This window comes from Syngnathus scovelli, chromosome 19 (genome assembly GCF_024217435.2).
Source record: "Syngnathus scovelli strain Florida chromosome 19, RoL_Ssco_1.2, whole genome shotgun sequence".
In the NCBI taxonomy this organism is placed as follows: Eukaryota; Metazoa; Chordata; class Actinopteri; order Syngnathiformes; family Syngnathidae; genus Syngnathus; species Syngnathus scovelli.
Genome location: NC_090865.1, coordinates 5,649,223 through 5,665,851, shown reverse-complemented (window position 1 = coordinate 5,665,851; position 16,629 = coordinate 5,649,223). Strand labels below are relative to the sequence as shown.

At 47.2% G+C, this 16,629-nt stretch overlaps 3 protein-coding genes across 6 annotated transcripts; all 3 read right to left on the bottom strand.

Moving 5' to 3' along the window:
- Positions 1 to 48: 48 nt before the first annotated feature.
- kifc1 (kinesin family member C1) lies at positions 49 to 4,263 on the bottom strand. Its single transcript, XM_049751427.2, has 16 exons — positions 3,970 to 4,263; positions 3,787 to 3,886; positions 3,518 to 3,571; positions 3,365 to 3,448; positions 3,059 to 3,230; positions 2,713 to 2,878; positions 2,467 to 2,634; positions 2,278 to 2,391; positions 2,028 to 2,114; positions 1,749 to 1,946; positions 1,487 to 1,651; positions 1,193 to 1,331; positions 962 to 1,101; positions 799 to 872; positions 562 to 637; positions 49 to 483 (listed from the first exon to the last, which is right to left on the bottom strand). Exons 1-16 carry the CDS (start codon positions 4,045 to 4,047, stop codon positions 439 to 441), a joined length of 1,860 nt encoding a protein of 619 aa, XP_049607384.1. The 5' UTR covers positions 4,048 to 4,263; the 3' UTR covers positions 49 to 438.
- Positions 4,264 to 4,639: 376 nt separating this feature from the next.
- Positions 4,640 to 11,596, bottom strand: znf384a (zinc finger protein 384 a). Of its 3 annotated transcripts, XM_049751450.2 has the most exons (11): positions 11,449 to 11,596; positions 10,243 to 10,310; positions 9,178 to 9,475; positions 8,907 to 9,029; positions 8,687 to 8,841; positions 8,503 to 8,579; positions 8,195 to 8,419; positions 7,629 to 7,796; positions 7,432 to 7,510; positions 7,098 to 7,256; positions 4,640 to 6,967 (listed from the first exon to the last, which is right to left on the bottom strand). In XM_049751450.2, the coding sequence occupies exons 2-11, from the start codon at positions 10,303 to 10,305 to the stop codon at positions 6,638 to 6,640; spliced, it is 1,677 nt and encodes a 558-aa protein (XP_049607407.1). In that variant the 5' UTR covers positions 10,306 to 10,310; positions 11,449 to 11,596; the 3' UTR covers positions 4,640 to 6,637. The 3 variants fall into 3 exon arrangements, with proteins under 3 accessions (XP_049607407.1, XP_049607409.1, XP_049607408.1); XM_049751452.2 differs by lacking the exon at positions 7,629 to 7,796; XM_049751451.2 differs by lacking the exon at positions 10,243 to 10,310 and having other exon boundaries at positions 11,449 to 11,593.
- daxx (death-domain associated protein) lies at positions 11,449 to 16,556 on the bottom strand. Of its 2 annotated transcripts, none has more exons than XM_049751417.2 (12): positions 16,228 to 16,556; positions 15,476 to 15,645; positions 14,908 to 15,321; positions 14,661 to 14,792; positions 14,473 to 14,589; positions 14,167 to 14,398; positions 13,950 to 14,101; positions 13,781 to 13,874; positions 13,324 to 13,609; positions 13,003 to 13,197; positions 12,730 to 12,847; positions 11,449 to 12,640 (listed from the first exon to the last, which is right to left on the bottom strand). In XM_049751417.2, the coding sequence occupies exons 2-12, from the start codon at positions 15,632 to 15,634 to the stop codon at positions 12,581 to 12,583; spliced, it is 1,959 nt and encodes a 652-aa protein (XP_049607374.1). In that variant the 5' UTR covers positions 15,635 to 15,645; positions 16,228 to 16,556; the 3' UTR covers positions 11,449 to 12,580. The 2 variants fall into 2 exon arrangements, with proteins under 2 accessions (XP_049607374.1, XP_049607375.1); XM_049751418.2 differs by having other exon boundaries at positions 13,781 to 13,871.
- Positions 16,557 to 16,629: the final 73 nt, after the last annotated feature.

The window sequence follows — 16,629 nt, the reverse complement described above, 5'->3', positions numbered from 1 at the left end:
GAGTCTTTTACGCTTGTGGTTTAAGCATCAAATCCATTCAAAAATAACTTTTAGTTTAAAGTTTTATTTCCTGATACTTAAATTTCACTCATGATGAACATGAATATATGCAGGCACAACCTAATCACAGCAGAGTCCAGTTCTTTCATATTAGCTGGATTTAACATGTACTGTGCAGTATTTTAATAGAGCCAAATATTCTGGACATTTTGCAAAGGTATGATGCCCACAATTTAATTTCAAAAAGGAATAATGCAATGTTGAAACTTCAAACAAAACAAACAAAAAAAGTTATACATCAGGTTGTAAATAGTACAATGGTGATCATGGCTGGTGAGTTACAAAAGGGCCAAATGATGAAAAGGGCAATGCACCTTTATCTAAATGAAATTAAAAGATGTGTGTCCATGTACACGAGTGGCGAAAGCGACCACCGATTTACTTCCGGTTTGCACTGGCTGTGCCAATCATGCAGTCGTTGACCTGGCAACAGAAGCAAAGACCTCGCGTCATCAGAAATAAGTCATGAAATGTGACAAATGAGGCATGGGCGAGGCTTACCTTGCTGGCAAACCTCAAAGAGTTGAGCGTTTCCCCAAAACTGTCCGGCTCGGGTGCAATGTTGACGAACATCAGACTGGAGAGAAAACAAGCGACTCAGTAGTTGACAACGGTTCAAATTTGGAAAATAAAATAAAAAGGGTGATGCGTGTTTTGTTTTTTCATTTTATTGCAATCTTGTATTTCTGTGGATTTGCGTGCAGTTGAAAGTTAAAGGAAAAAAAAAATTGAACCCACGCTTTGCTGTTTCCGCCCAGGCAGCCCTGCAGCAGGTAAGTCAGCTTGGAGTTCCTGTAAGGAATGAAGGTCTCCTGCAAAACAACACGTGAAACGTCAACACAAACACAACGACAAGTGCACAGATGGTCGCGACGACAACAAACACAGAAGGCTTCCTCACCTTGTTGGCCAGCGCGGTGATGACGATGCCCAGGTTGGACAACGAGCCGTTGATGGCCGTCATCTCTTTGAAACGATCTCCCTGAGACTGGCTCTTCAGCATCCGCTCGCTCCCTGCTAGGTCCACCAGACACAAAGTGGCTGCGCACACAAGCAAAAATATTCAAATTTAAAAAGGATGTGAGCTTAGCACACCAATGCAGACACGCGACGATGACAACCAAGCACTCACAGTTGCATTTGACGTCCCTGCCCGCGTTGGTGCCCTCGATGTCCAGCTGGAAGACAGAATGCGAGCGGGACGAGCGGTCGTTTTGGTTGGTCTGGGCCGTGGAGCGGTTCTGGTTGGCCAAGGCGATCAAGCACAGGACCTGAGGTGGTTAGAGGGACAGACACACTTCAGGCAAGCTTGCATCTTGCTATGTGTGCGGAGACTGTTAACCGACTATCGCGGGGCAACTCAAACTAGAGGACGCCACCAAGGACTCCAGTTTTGAGAACCACTGGACAGGTAAGCGTGCAGTACCTGGTCCTCATTGGAAACCTTCTGGTAGGTCAGGTTGGTGATGGTCATTTTATTGCTGTTGTCCTTGCGTATTTCGTGTTCTGGCCTCTTGCTGGCCTTGCCCGTGTACAGCAAATCACGCAGGCACTCGTTGTAGATCTCCACAAAGCTGGCCGTAAAGGAGAACTACCGGGAGGAGAAAATACCAAAAATCCAACTGGCTAGAGAGGAGCACAAGGTATCTAAACTAAGCACAAAGGCACAGTCATGGCAAAGAACCAACCTCCCAGCCTTGGGCGGCAAGCTTGTGGGTGGATGCAAAGATTTGCTGCACAGCTCTGGGAATCATGCCACGGGCACTGTGGCCCTCGGCCCCCTCCATGGTATAGGTCTTGCCGCTTCCTGTCTGGCCGTAGGCGAAGCAGCACACGTTGTAGCCGTCCAGCGCCGACTGCACCAGCAGGGATATCTCTTCAAATACCTGCCGGCCACCGAGGTGCAAACGTCTTCAGAAACGGCCGCTATAAGTTTTGGCGCTCGTGGCCCTTCTCGCGTACGTTACCTCCTGCTGGGTCGCTTCGGGGCCAAAGACGCGGTCAAAACTGAAGTTGTAGTTCTTATGCGTGTCGCTGCTTTTGCCTGTGTGAGACTGAGAAGACATATGCATTTTTTCCCATAATTTTTTTCAGTAATTAAAACCATTTTCATCGAATGAAAAAAAAAAAGAAACTACTACATCTCACTTTTATAAAACGAAAGCTAATTACAGAAAAAGTGTCCTAAAAAAGCTCGTTAGAGCCTGACCCTCTTACCTCTTCAGTTTTCGCCAATGTTATTGCCTTGTTGTCTTTGGCTGGCAGCTGGATGTGATTGCTGAGGCCACCCTCCACTAGGGGGCGCACTCTGCAAAACACTCGAATGTTGCCCTGCGATCAATTTGGGAACATTGAGCGAAGGGGACTCTCATGCTATGAAAATCTCTGAGCAGTTTAGTGACTTGCCTTGAGCTCTTGAACCGTGTTATGGAGGCGCCGCCGTTCCATCTCCCCCGCGTGGAGCTCATCCTCCAGGCGGGCTGTGGTTTCTCTGAGCAAGCGCGCCTCCTCCTCGACTGCCAGTAGGCTGGCCTGCACGCGGGCCAGGGTAGAATCCTGCACCGACAACTTCATCTGCAGGAGAATGCAAGGCCTCGATTTAACTTTAAAAAAAAAAAAAATCATCCGCGAAAAAAAACAAAAACACTACACCTTGAGGGTTTGGATCTCCGTCTCTTGACTGTCCCGCAACGTCTCCATCACTCGGTGTTTGTCTTGCAGGTTGCTTAGCTCAGTCAGCAGAGTCTTCTTTTCGCTGGTGACCCTTTCCAAATCATCCTGGACGCCAAGGAGCACCCGAAGCCTTTCCTGGGTCTCACTGAAAATACAGGCAACCATGCAGTAAAGTGCAAGGAACATACAGGATATGACAATTGGTGTCTAATTTCTTGTATTTTTCAATACAGAAATTGGGGTATTGCTTCATTGGACAAAGAACTGTCGAAGAAGAACTGCCCTAGAATGAGATGAGATGCCAGCTCTCTATACTGTCCTGTACCTGAGGTCCCTCTCCATGTCAGCTGCCTTCAGTTGCAACTCCCCAAGGGAGCCCTTCAGGTTCTCCTTCTCCAGGTTGGCAGATTTCATCTTACTCTGGTAGTCCTGGAGTTTCCCTTTCATGTCAGTGACCTTGCCCTTCATGTCCCACGGGAGCCTGCGGGGGGGCCCACCTATAGGGACACATAATTGTCAGACAGAGGCCAACAACAGTTTTTGTAACAATCTATATTGAGCAAGAGCCCAGAAAGTATTGACAATGTGACAATGAGTCGTTTTGTGAGTCAATATAAGATGTTCCATTGACCTGATTTGGGGTCGGCAGGGGCCACGCCTCCTGTCATTTTGCCTCCCTTTGCTACGGTCGACGCCACGGGCGCTTTGAAGACTCCTGACGGAGATGATCAATCTTTAAAGTCAGCCACCGCACCAAATTAATGTTTAATTCACTCCCTCTTACCTCTGGAGGGGGCGCCGGCCACTGTCGCAGCTCCGACACCTCGCGTCGGCCTGGCTGCACAGATATAAGAACACCACTTTTGATTTATTATTCATAAACGTTTTGATCTTACAAGTTACTACTACTAATACATTAGCTAAAAGTTCTTAGCTCTTTGACTTCATTTCAAGGAGGCAAACTGCAGTCTTTGAGATTTGCATTCTACTAGATTGTTATGTTGATTTTAATTCTAAAAAGGTCGCTGGTGAGAATGCCATGAGTGAACTTACAAACAGGCGCCCTGGTGGCCGTGACGGGTGGCCGTCTGGTGCCTAGGACGGTAGAAGCAGCTTGGGGTCTGATGGGCTGCGGCTCCTTGCGGAACTTCTTCTACGGGGAAATAAGCATTTCAAAATAAACTTAAATTTAAGACACCAAAAATTATTTTGTGCAATCTTTTCTTCATGTCTTACCTGAACAGGCTGCTTATCCTCGAATTTTTCAGAGCTGGCGAGCACCCGTTTGCTCGCCATGACTGGCAGTCTAGACATGAATCACCGTCGTTCGAAATAACACAAATTATAGCAAAACGCCGTTTTATGGTTGCTAGCTGCTGTTAGGCAACAAAAAAAGAAAAAGAAATATGAGTTTAATGAAGATGCTCGGAGCGGCGAAAACCTTCGCGTTCAAAGTCTTCGACGGTTTAAAATTTGAACTGTAATTGTTTGGCGGCGCCGCAGACGGACTGTCATGATTGGCTGAGTCCGCGCAAGAGCACGCCTCCAAGTTTTCTTTTTGTGGCTTGTTTTTACATCCAGAATCCACCGCGCGGGCGGAAACGAGATTGTAGTAAAAACCAAACGAACCCTGTTTTTTTATATTATTGTTATTATTTATTATACGAATTTACTCTGCGTTCCCCACCTAATTAGCATGTCGTTATGTTGAGTTTCGTTTCCTATAACTTAAAAAAGTCGATGACGACACCCAGTCGATGTCAACCAATCAGGCCCCGCCCATGTGATCAGTTTCAAACGCAGTTTGAAAACAAACACTAAATACACTACTTTCCCCTCTACTTGTCACAAAATTGAAAATCATGCTCGTTTCATCGGACAAACTGCAATGCACGAAGAACAAATATTTTAAATGAAATCAGTTTGCCAACTTTATTCTCATAAACAGTCTGATAAGATGAGCATACTATGCTAAAGAGTAGCACAGCTCCATAATGTGTTAGCATGACTTGAATAGTACTGTAAGTCATTATTTTTCCTATGAAAATGACAACGTATACACGAAGGAAAATGTGTGGAGTTAAGTCGAGACAAACACAAATATATCACAAATTGTATTTGCCGTCATTTCATATTGCCCAATGTTCTCAATGTTTGTTGATAATTCCAGTCCAAACATCATTTGAGTGAATATCACTAATACAACTTCTTTTTTTGGGTTAAGCTCCAAAGCTCACGTGGTTTGTTATAATTGTTTCTTTTTAAAAAAAAAAAAAAAACTTCACAGGACATGCTTCCCTTTTACAGAAAACTCTTATGTACAGCATACTGCCATATAATAATAATGCCTTTAGGTTGATAGTGTAGATAAGATTTGCAATACAGTTGTAATGAAATTCATATGCACACAAAAAAAATCTAAATAAACAATGAATAATAACAGTACCTGTCAGCCATTTTGTCATACAATCATTATTCCCAACAACCTGGTGCCGAAATGTTGCGATGGAGGGTCACTAATGCTTCTATTAGGGGGAAAAAAAAACCTGTCTCCACATTCACACTTTCTCAATTTTCTCTGCTGGTAGAAAAATATGAACATATTAAAAAAAAGTACAGCTGACAAACGTAGAAGGTGAAGTACAAGCTTCATCAAGTGCTTAGTTCGTGAGCCCCGTGTGGTTTAGTGCATTCGGCTAAATGTCCCACGACATGATTCGCACACGGTAATGCCTCTCGAGTACAGACGCTACCCTACATAGCGACGGTGTTGTTCCCAAAATTCAAATATACCAACACAAGAAGTATGAGCACCTACTCCCCGGGAAAGGTATCACTGGATGCTCTGTTTACATGTGTTGCTGCACCGTGTGTATGTAATACATTGGAATAAAATATAATATAAAATATTTTGGGCTTGTGCGTAGGAATGCAGTCCGGGCACCATCCCTGGACAGCCGTTAGGATGTCTCTACGAACAATATGGTTTGGGTCATGCAATACAATAATGACTCGAACTATACTTGATTGAAATAAATATATTAAAATTGTTCACTTAGAACAAAAACCTGTGTCAAATGGTGCTTTCTGTTTTTGGGTGGCATTGTGAAGAAAAAAAGACATTTCACTATAAATAATTCCTAGAACAGGCCCTGTGGGAAACACGTCGGTGACCCCTGAGATGGGTCGAGCAGACTATTAGATGAAATTGTGATTTACTCATAATTTTTGGTCTCATGCTCCCTTTTTGTTTTTGTTAATACATTTATAGGGTCTTTATTGGTATCAAAGGCGATTCAATCCATTCGTCTGAAAATTGATCAATTACAAATATCTAATATGTACTTATGCCAATGATATACAGTGACCGGCACAACAATTAAATGTGCTTCCATTACATGGCTTGTTGCTATTTTAAAAAATAGGTCTTCCTGCGAGTATATAAATATATCGATTAAACACGCGACTTGAAATAAGATCGTTAATTTCAGTCTGTATACGTTTGTGACATTTGCTTGGTGGTGTGCCCTAGCACAAAAACGGGTTGGGGAGTCGCTGTAAATAAGGTAGCGTCTGTATAGGCGAGCGAGCTGCTCCTCCAGAGAAACGAGGCTCAGCCGCGACTCGGCGCATCGAGACGGCATTTCAGGAAAAGCCTCTCACCTCATCTGAGATTGAGAAGCCACTTCAAATCCGGGTAAGAGCGAGGCACCCCGCAAACAAATCGGACACCTCGGGGCCGGGCTCTGCATTAAAGCTGCTTCGTCCTCGTTGTGGAAACACTGCGCGCCTTTTAACCTGATCAATCCCTTTGAGAGCCACACAGGTAGAAAAGCAAGTCCTCTTGGAGAATTTTCCAGACTACATTTCCAAGACTTTATACAGGGATGTCAAATCTTGTTTCCTACGAGTTGATGTGCTCCACCTGGATGGCGGACGTGGACACAGTGAGGCAGAGGTCTTTGTGGTCCGCCACCGTGCCGGGTTTGTACTGGATTTCGCCGGCTGCCACCGTCTTGTACTGGTGGAGATCAAAGGGGCACGGGATGACCCCCTCGCCGGGCTGTTGGTAGCTGCCGGCGTTTGGGTTCTGGCCGGCCTGGCCTTGGAGCGAACCTCCTCGACCTCGCCCCCGGCCACGTCCGCGCCCCCGGCCGCCGGAGCCCCGCGCCTGCTCGCCCGCCGTTAGCGTGTCTGGGTTGTGCTTCCTCATGTGTTTCATCAGGTACGTCTCCTACAGGAAAAGAACGTGAGGACAGCACATTTTTCACCTTAAATTTTGCGCTTCCGACAACGCAAAAGCCGAGGGCTCGTACAACGGTGGGCACGTCTAAGTCGATGTGTTTTGTTCTGGTGAGTCGTACCGATGTGTAGGAGCGGTTGCACAGGCCGCAGGAGAAGAGCTTGGCGTGTTTGACCGTGTGCGTGGACAAGTGCACCTCCAGGCTGGCGGCATCCGTGTAACCGCGGTTGCAGTTGTGGCACTTGAACGGCTTGTCCTTGTTGTGCTGCCGACGGTGAGACTGCGAAGAGAAAGTGCGGTGTCACATTCAAAAAGGGAAGCCAAACTCAAATTTGTCATTAGTTTTGAGCGGCTGCAGTCAACGGAACATCATGCCGTTTGGAGATGCTCTTAGAAGCTTTACCTTTAAAGTGCTTGTTGAAAATTTTGGTCTAAGCGACTACGTTGGTGAGTACCTGGAGGTTGGAGAGCTGAGTGAAAGCTTTCTCGCAGCCCGGATGGTTACACTTGTACGGCCGGTCACCCGTGTGAATCCTGAAAGACACAGTGCAAATCCTGAGTGGAATCACACTTCACAAAGAACACCTTCTTGCGTCCTTCTCCTGCGTTTGTTTCCACCGCCGACACGCCCCAGCCCGGTCCAGTCCAGTACCGTGTGTGCTGCTGCAGGTGGCTGAGCTGCCTGAAGGTTTTCTGGCAGTAGGTGCAGCTGTAGGGCTTGGCCCCGTTGTGGATGCGGATGTGCTGCGACAGGTAGCTGGAGTTGGCAAACGACTTGGAGCAGTGAGGGCACTTGTGGGGCTTGGCCTCAGTGTGGTTGCTGAGGCGGCGGGGAGGGGTCGGGGTGGGTGGGGCAGGTGGGAGGGAGGCGGGGGATGGACCCGGAGAAACACAAACAGAGAGAGAGAGAAAAGAGAGAGGGAAAGAGAGCGAGAGATCTTTAGGCTGGAGCATGACCCAACTTCACAGTGAACTCAAGAGCAAATCATGCGTTCAAGTGATGGTTTGTGCTCGTTTGCGCTGTGTCCGACTGAGGAAAACACCAAAGTGCAACAGAAGCAAGCACAGTCAGGCTTCTCTCGCTCTCTCTCTGTCTCTCAGTCTCTGTTTGGAATCACTCCCTATCCACTAGCATGAGGGATACCACCCAGACACAGCCGCAATGTAGGAGATCAGATAAAAATGAAAACTTGCAAATAAGTTGAGGGCCACCAGTACCGTGTGTGCTGCTGCAGGTGGCTGAGCTGCCTGAAGGCTTTCTGGCAGTAGGTGCAGCTGTAGGGCTTGGCCCCGCTGTGGATGCGGATGTGCTGCGACAGGTAGCTGGAGTTGGCAAACGACTTGGAACAGTGGGGGCACTTGTGGGGCTTGGCCTCCGTGTGCGACTTGGCGTGTATCTGCATGTCCGACTTGCTGAAGAATGTCACCGCGCACATGCGACACCTTGGAGTGCCAAGAGGAGGAGTGAGACAACTTTCAAGGCCTCACGTTCTATTTGCTCAAACTGTCCAACCCCCCCCCCTGACCTGTAGGATTTGGGACCCTCTTTACTGGAGTGGTCATCCTCATCGTTGGAGAGGTCGTAAGGATCGGCAGAATGATGCTGGAGAGGAAACAAAGAACTTCAGCAATATCGGCTACATGAGACCGACCACCCAGGGCGCCCTGGGGCGATTGAGTCAACAGAAGGCCCAAACTAAAGAAACACACCTGCCCTGTGGCAGCCAGGTGTGCCAATATCAGCGCGTCACTTCCTGGCGGAAGGATGCTGCTTGTTCTGCCCATCGCCTGCTTGCTCTTCCTGCCTCGCTTTCCCGGCGTGGACATGACGACGGCGGGGGGGCCGGCCATGTCGTTCTTCTTATCTGCAGACACAAACGTCAGCTCGCCGTCTATCCGAGCAATATTTTACGCTCTTGCGCAACCTCACCTGCGTTTGAGGGGTGCACTGCGGACACGATCATGGTGGTGGCCGAGTGAGGCCCAGCTACGAAAGACTGCGTGGAGGCAGTGGGCACCAGCGTGCCTTGGGGGGTGGTGATGACCAGACCCGCTGAGAAAACAAAAACAGACTGCATTTAATATTAACACATTAGGTTAACTACGTTTTGATGCTCTTTGAATGTCGACAGGGCACAATACTCAAAACTGCTCGGTGTTGCGCGCTGCCTCTGCGTGTACCTGTTGATACAGCCCCTCACCTGCGGTCATGATTCCCGTGGAGGGAACAGGCACGACAGTGACGTTCTGTGAAGTGTGCGACTGGTGCACGTGCATGGACGCGCTTGCTCCTCCTCCAGGTCCCCCCGCCGAGCTTCCTCCCTCCTGTTTGGTGACGACTCGCAGCCCGGCCCCCGCCTCCCCCGAGCCAGGGATGGCGAGCACCGCCGTGGGGTAGTGCGGTGCGGAGGACGCGGACGAGTGCGGGAAAGCCGGCGCGGCGGGCTTCTCGGCGCCGAGCTGCTCCTTGGTTTTGTTCAGGAACATGGCGCTCTCGATCTAGCGGTTGCGACAAAGAGGAGGGGGTGGGGTTGGGTGACGGGAGGAAAATTGAAGGATGGGGCATTGAGGGTGCAATTGGAGGAAGCGGGCGAGGCAAAACATGAGGATGATGTATGGGAAAAGCAAGGAGATGGAAAAGAGAACAATAAAAAAAAGGTGAGATGCAAAGAAGAAGCAAAAAAATGTGAGGACAGCTTTGAGAAATGAGAGCAGAGGGACACAAGTAGGGTTGCAAAATCCCATGAATTTTCAAAGTTGGAAACTTCCCATGGGAATTTACTGAACTAACATCAGGCTGGAAATAGAAATGTTAACTATAATTGAGCAAAACATGTATAGGCATAATCCTAATTGAGTGAAGGAGCCATTATGTACTGCCCTCGCACGTGGGCTGGGAATGCATTCGAACTTCCACAGATGCTTGTTTAGCACATATCAAAATGTTCACATTCATGCTTGAATGTGGCAGTTGTTTATATCAGCCTTCTATAATTCCCAAGAAAAGTTTCCAACTTAGAATATTTCCAACCCACCCCTCAACTTCCCATGGAAATCCCCCCCCCCCTTTGCAACCCTAGACAAGAGTGATCATGTGACTGGCGGAACCGTCAAAAGAAGTCACATGACTGACGCGAGGGTGGCGTGCGTGGCGGAGCGGAAGCATCGGTATGGATATAAAACGGCAAGGAATCCCGGGACACGGAAGAAACATGCCACGACACCATGTGCATTCAAGACAAGGCCAACAATGAGGTTGTCTCTACCTGTCCTTGTACAGTGGGGACGGGAGACCAAAAGTAGGACGAGTTGAAATGGGATTCGTCCATTATTTCTGGAATTGAAAAGCAGCACACTTAGAAAACACCTCTACCCCTTGGCCTCTTATGTTCCAGAATCCCCCGCATGAGACGCAAACCCACAAAGTAGCAGCAATCTATTTTATTATTTAGATTTCATAAAAGCTTTGTACAGAATACTAATACAAATATGCATGTGAGTATGTACTATTTTAAGGGATTTAAGGTTGGCGAGTACCGATACCGGCCTTTTTCGGAAGGTATCGGGTACTTAGAGGCTGCAGACAACAGCCATCAATATTTTTGCAAAAAATATATGTACCGAGTAAGCCCTCCTTCACAATAGTTGGCACTATGTTGATAGTCCAGATACATAAAATATCTGTCAATTAATATAATCATCACTAGGTTGTCACTGTTGGTTCATTGCTTCAATGCAAAATAATAATAATAATGTTTGTCATAATGGTGGTACCTGAATACGAGTATGATTGATAACCACTAGACAACAAAAGGCATGGGACTAAACCAAGCTAATCAAACGTGTTTCTGTCTGCTCCAAATAGAATAAACAAGCAGCCAGTTCGGTCTATCAGCAATATTATTAAATTTTTAAAACTAATGAAACGTCTCGAGCCACGTCCTCGTCAAATATTAGCACTAGTTGGTGAAATATGATACATAATTATCTTAGTTTAATGAGGAAACCGGTTGATTCGACGTCCTTGCCAACTAAAGAACTTTACAAAGCACCCACAATGGTTAGCATGCTTTACTTGGCTGTATCGGAGAGTGAGGCTAGGCTATGCTAAGCTAAAGAGGCTAACTTGCCTCCATTAATTTTCTCCTTTTGTTCGCTAAAGCTACGTGGAGGCCGGGCCATTCGTGTGCTTTGCTGGCTAAACGTAAACACGCTGGCTGGCTCACTTGGCTACTTGCTGTTCATCGCGCCGACAGAACATAAAAAAAGAGAAAAAAAGTGTCGTATTTAAAAAAAAAAAAAAAAAAAAAAAAAACGAAGGCAGGCAGGGGGAGAAAAAAAAAAAAAACCGTCTACGCCGTCGTCGCCTCGCCAGGGAGACGAAGCTTCATGCAGACTTCCGGCCGCTGGGACGACGACGGCGCTTTTCGACAGTCGGTTAAGAAGCGATAAATGACTCCGGGGGTAATTACCGGTGAAATGGACTATCCGTCAGCCGCCCGAAGCTTCTTCGGGTCGGGACAGTTGGGAAAGTTTATCCAAATCCGCCTCTCTTGGCCCTCGGATATTCCTTTTTCCCTTCGCTTTTTTTCACCCTCGAGCTGGCCGACAGCGTCAAGTTCGATAGAGAACATGTGTAATTCCGCTCGATTCTTTCAAAATAAGCCACATAACCATCCACTTGGAAAATAAAACAAATGCGATCGGAAACATAAAAGAGTATTTATTTCAAACGTGAGCCCTTCCGTTTACCAAAACAAAGACCTTTTTGATTAAAAGTAAGATTTTGTAAGATGGGGATCTCAATAATGCGTGAAGGGCGCGTTTGTGACTTTATTTTGACGATCGCTAAAATAAACCGAGTTACTGTAGCCAAAGGCACTTGACAATAATTCCAACGTCAATACGGTGTCTTCCGGTGTATGAATATTTGTCTCTATATATATATCTCGACTGTGCGTGCGCGTCTGCATTGTCCATGCTCTTGTTAATTTGGTTCATGGCACTTACACACACATACATTTACACATATATACATATACACACATATATATATATATATATATCGACTGAAGAGCACGTTGACTTAAAATAAAACTAGTTTTCTATAATGATGCAAATGTGAATAGCTTTCTTATAGCCAATAAATTCTCTTTCTGTGTATTGAGTAAGCTTTATTTGGATAGCCATTATAAAAGAAAAACAAATTCAATTTAAGTAGATATGGTGACTAGTCATCCCCCCCCCAAAATTTTTTTGAAAAAGTTCATCTTCTCCAAAATATGAAAATAACATGGCAAGGACTCAAAATGTCCCACACTCTCTGGACCACTGACACTTTCTAAAAGCTAAACGTGATCAGCGCAGAACTCAGTGTAGCTTACAGCATTGAAGGTGCCCTCAAGTAATATGTAGACAGAGAGGGATGGGCTGTGGGCACGTCAAAACATATGCTGCAACATGAGGTTCAACCAAAGTACCTCACTCAATTTTAGGAAGATATAAAAAATGTAAACAGACTGGCGTTCCAGCGCCCCCTTGGTGTCCTGAGTGGAAGTTGTTCTCACAGTAGATAGAGACGAATTTTGGAGTCGACAGCCTCGGTCATTCCGAGTCAGACAGTTCGATGATCTCCAAGGGGTCGCACTGGGTGGCCACGCTGACCTGGAAGGGGAAGGAAGACAAGACAGACGGGTCAGTGTGTGATAAAGGGGGGCACCAAACGTGGCAGGGAAGGATGGTCCATGTCTTACTTTGATCTTCTTGGGGGAAGGCGACTGCGAGCTGGTGACCAGCTGGCAGTCGGAGGCCTCGATAGTCTGCGCCGGGGAGGCGCAGATGACGCCCATGTCCAGCGGTATCTCCGCCTCTCTGAAGGGTTCCATGACAATAATTTGGAAAAACTCATCTAACTGCGATTATTTTCTCCCTTGATATTGTGATTGAATTATTTTTTCTCCAAAAAATTCTTTACAATTATTTTCAACAACAAAAAAAAAGTAGCCCATGTTTGTCCCCTTGGTTACCTGTCGTTGGCGTCAATGTGATTCCGCTTGGGAGTAGTGTCCAGCATTTTCCTCTTGCGGCTCCTGCTCAGTCTGCGGTCAGGCGTGAAGGCAACAGGCGGCGAGGTGCCGTTGGTGATGGGCGAGTGGCACGTCATCTCTAGCGGCGGACGTAAAGATGCCCCGTTGGTGGCTGCTGGGGGGTCTGTGCCGATGCTGGGGGGAACACCAGTCGCTTAACTTGACACATGATGCACTCCAAGATCACTTCTTAGAGCAAATGTTTAAAATGCTACACGTGGTTTTGAGCATAACGATTTTAATAAAATTAGGATAACATACCTGTGCTTGCTGGTGGCCTGACTGGCAAGATGGGGGGGATCCTCTGATGAGGCGGCACCGTCGTCGGGCTGGGTGGGCTCCGATTGCCTGGGGCTGTTGCTAGCGGACACGTCATCTGACAGCGGCGAGAAGCCCGGCATGCTGGCGTCGGAGTGGAGCCCACTGGTGACAGCCTCGTTGTCATTCGGCGCTGCAGCCACAGTGACGTTTTCTGTCGGCAGCCCATCCTCGTTGGCGTGGTCGCTCATTTTCTCCGCCTCGTTGCCGTCATCTTCGTCGTCATCATCTGACAGGAGCAGGCGTTTGGTTTTGAAGACTTTTTTTTACCATTTTTCCTTATTTGCTTAATTTAACAACAATGTATTTATCTAATTAATTCATTTAAATCATCTAATTAATTTAACAAAATACAATTTCAATGGCCTAGGTATTGAGATGACATGTCACCGGTTCAGACCTGGTCCACCTTGCTGGCTGCTGGCTTGAATCTCTTCTTCAATGTCTGCTTCTGATGACACGTCCTCCTCATCCTCATCTTCCTCCTCCTCCTGCTTTCACATCCAGCGAGATAATAAATGAGATAAACGACCGGGATGATGCGGTCGATGTCCACGGCGACCTCGAACCTCTTCACCGTTCTGCTCTCTGTCCTTCTTATCCGTGTTGTCCTGCAGGACCGAGTATTTGTTGATGACATCCTCCAGGCGGTTCAGACCCAGTTCGTGGTTGTCCCGTAGCCTCCGGTGCAGCGTGGAGTCTTTCAGCGCCGGGTCGTTGTCTTTGGAGATGAAGGCCGAATTTGGAATGCTGTGATTTTCGTAGCCGAGGCGAGGCGGCTCTTACCGGGCTTGTATTCGCTGGTGAGTTGGCAGCCAAAGTCGTAGAGCAGGTCGTGATGGCGCCTCTGCTGGATTTGGCTGCCGGTTTCGGTAAAGGCCTTGCGGGCGATACGCTCCAACTCCTTTCCGCTCAGATGCAGGTTGTGTCGTTTGTTGGCCAGCTGGACTTGCTGGAGGATGTCCTGGTAGTCAGGCGGGTTCATGCAGACATCAGGTTTGTTGATGTAACGCTGGATCTGAAGGGACCACATGAACACTGATAAGGCGGCGCCGCTGATGAACGATCATGACGTCATTGTCAACGACGGACCCTCTTGCTGATCTCGGGATACTTGGGGTCGTTGTAGAGGATTTTGCGCTCAAGGATTCGGCCCGTCAGCGGGCTGCACTCCTTCAACTCGCACAGCTTATTGTAGATCTTCATCATCTGAAACCGAGAGAGGTGTGAGTGGCGCAGGCTGGCGGGACGGGAGCACCCCGGACGAGAGGCGGGCCAACCTTGCGTTTGAGTTTGTGCTCCTGAATGTACATAGAGTCCTCGGCATCCAGGTCGTCCAGGGAGAGTTCGGTGCGCTGCAGGCGGCAGATCTCGTTGTCGTAGATCTTCAGCATGTTCTCCAGATACGCAATCTGCAGGCCAAGCACAACGCAAATGGAAAATATTGGTGAGAACAGTGGAGGTTATCAACACTTGAAACAATTTCTAGTAGTAAATTTTCATCGGGGCACACATTGGGAGACTAACCTGCTTCCTGGAGGCCCTGCTGGCCCTTTTCTCTGCTTTTTTCTGGATTTCCTGAAAGCCTGACGTGGAGGGCTTGTCGTCTTCCGTCGATGGGTTCCCTCCATGTTCTGGCGCGCTCTTCGTCTTGCTTTCATTTTTTGATGAGGTAGCCGCAAGACAAGCCGATGTGGAGGTAGAGGGGTTTGCTGCGTTCTTCTTGCTTCTGTCTTTGTGCTGCTTGAGCACCATGCACAGTTCATAGATGTAGACAAAAGCCCTGGAACGGTTGGCCTCCAGCCGGGTCAAGCATCGGCCCAAGCTGTTACGAAACTCCACTGACGACAGATAATCACTACGGGCTTTGGCGTAGTTGCTCTTTAGGTATTCCAACACCTGAGGACAGTCCTCCGTCTCAGTCACGACGTGCTCCACAAACTGAAGGGAGGCAGGAAACAAGACAAACATCAGAGTACGTAAAGAGTTCATCTTCAATTAGGTACACTTGCACAATGCCATGTCACAAACCAAAACACATTAAGATTGCGCCAATGTTCTGAAAGAAGTGTTTGCAGGGAGACAGTGTCATCACCTCAGAGAACAACTTGTCATTCTCCGCCTGCAGAACGTGCTGCTTATTGATGGACGAAACGAAAGGCAGCTGGGTGATGTGGGTCTTGGTGGACACCGGTACTCGTCGGGGCGACGGCCGAGGGACGTCGTCTTCATCCATGATGATGACGTCTGCCATGTCGGGAGAGTCTTCATTGAGAGACAAAAAATATAGAGAGGAAGTGCAACGTAACACATACGTGCAAACAGTTGTCTCACAGAGCTCGGGGTCTATTCCAGGTTTCTTGCATCCACCGACAAGCGCTTACTCATGTGCATTTTGTTATGTTTTCTTATTGTATCTATATATTGTGAATTAACGCCATGTAAAAAAATATTTATCTTAGTGGATGTGGTGATCTTTTATTGTCCTGCTTGGAGTTAACCACTCCATAGTGGAATTTGGAAGGTTCAGAAAGATGGCAATAAAGATTTAGATTCCAAACACCAAACTAGCTTCCATAGTCGCCACCATCTTCAAAATTGAATAACGAGTATAAATCTTTACACAAGTGGTGCATTCTAAAATTTCCGCAGAGAAGTTGAGCATTCTGGGATTTCTTTATTGCTTTCAAAATGTCTGAAGCGTAGTTCGAGCACTATAAAGGTGTTAAGTCGGAGTGAAAGAACGAACTTTTGAACGCCACACAACAGGACACACGTCGAGCAAAATGATACCTTTTAACACTATGACCTAAAATTATATATACAACACTCGTGATGTATACCAACCTGTTAGTTAGGCTGAGATGACGCGCTAGACAGAACATCAACTCCCACCCGGCATTGTCCAGTGTACCAGTCCTCGTTAGCTTACGTTAGCATTAGCACCCTATTTAGCGCGCGACTTCACGCTGAATAATAAAATCTGGACAAACTTGCTAGGATTTTAAAACATAATAATAATTGGACCTAGGTACAAAATAAGCACATGTAGGAGTCCACGATATCTGACAGGATGATAGAGCGTCGTACTGTTTGTGTCCATCAAAACGTTTTATCAAAAAATGTAGAGACCATTGGAAACGTTTTCTACGGGCGGTTGGCACATTGTAAAATTGGCTCACTAGCGCCACTGTGTGGTTCGGAGAGCAGCGTGCATGTAAATAAAGTGTCTACATGTTTCTTGCTAAA

Bases quoted from the DNA above. Each gene is read 5' to 3' on its own strand.
- znf384a (XM_049751450.2), bottom strand. From the start codon at position 10,305: ATGGACGAATCCCATTTCAACTCGTCCTACTTTTGGTCTCCCGTCCCC. The intron at 8,842-8,906 runs GTGAGGTTGCGC...TTGTGTCTGCAG, and splicing joins AGTGCACCCCTCAAACGCAG to ATAAGAAGAACGACATGGCC. The intron at 6,968-7,097 runs GTACGACTCACC...CTTTTCCTGTAG, and splicing joins GCAACCGCTCCTACACATCG to GAGACGTACCTGATGAAACA.
- kifc1 (XM_049751427.2), bottom strand. From the start codon at position 4,047: ATGTCTAGACTGCCAGTCATGGCGAGCAAACGGGTGCTCGCCAGCTCT. The intron at 3,887-3,969 runs GTAAGACATGAA...ATTTCCCCGTAG, and splicing joins AGGATAAGCAGCCTGTTCAG to AAGAAGTTCCGCAAGGAGCC. The intron at 3,231-3,364 runs GTCAATGGAACA...GTGTCCCTATAG, and splicing joins CCCTGCCGACCCCAAATCAG to GTGGGCCCCCCCGCAGGCTC.
- daxx (XM_049751417.2), bottom strand. From the start codon at position 15,634: ATGGCAGACGTCATCATCATGGATGAAGACGACGTCCCTCGGCCGTCG. The intron at 15,322-15,475 runs GTGATGACACTG...GCCTCCCTTCAG, and splicing joins ATGACAAGTTGTTCTCTGAG to TTTGTGGAGCACGTCGTGAC. The intron at 12,641-12,729 runs GTAAGACATGGA...TTCCCCTTCCAG, and splicing joins CTTCCCCCAAGAAGATCAAA to GTCAGCGTGGCCACCCAGTG.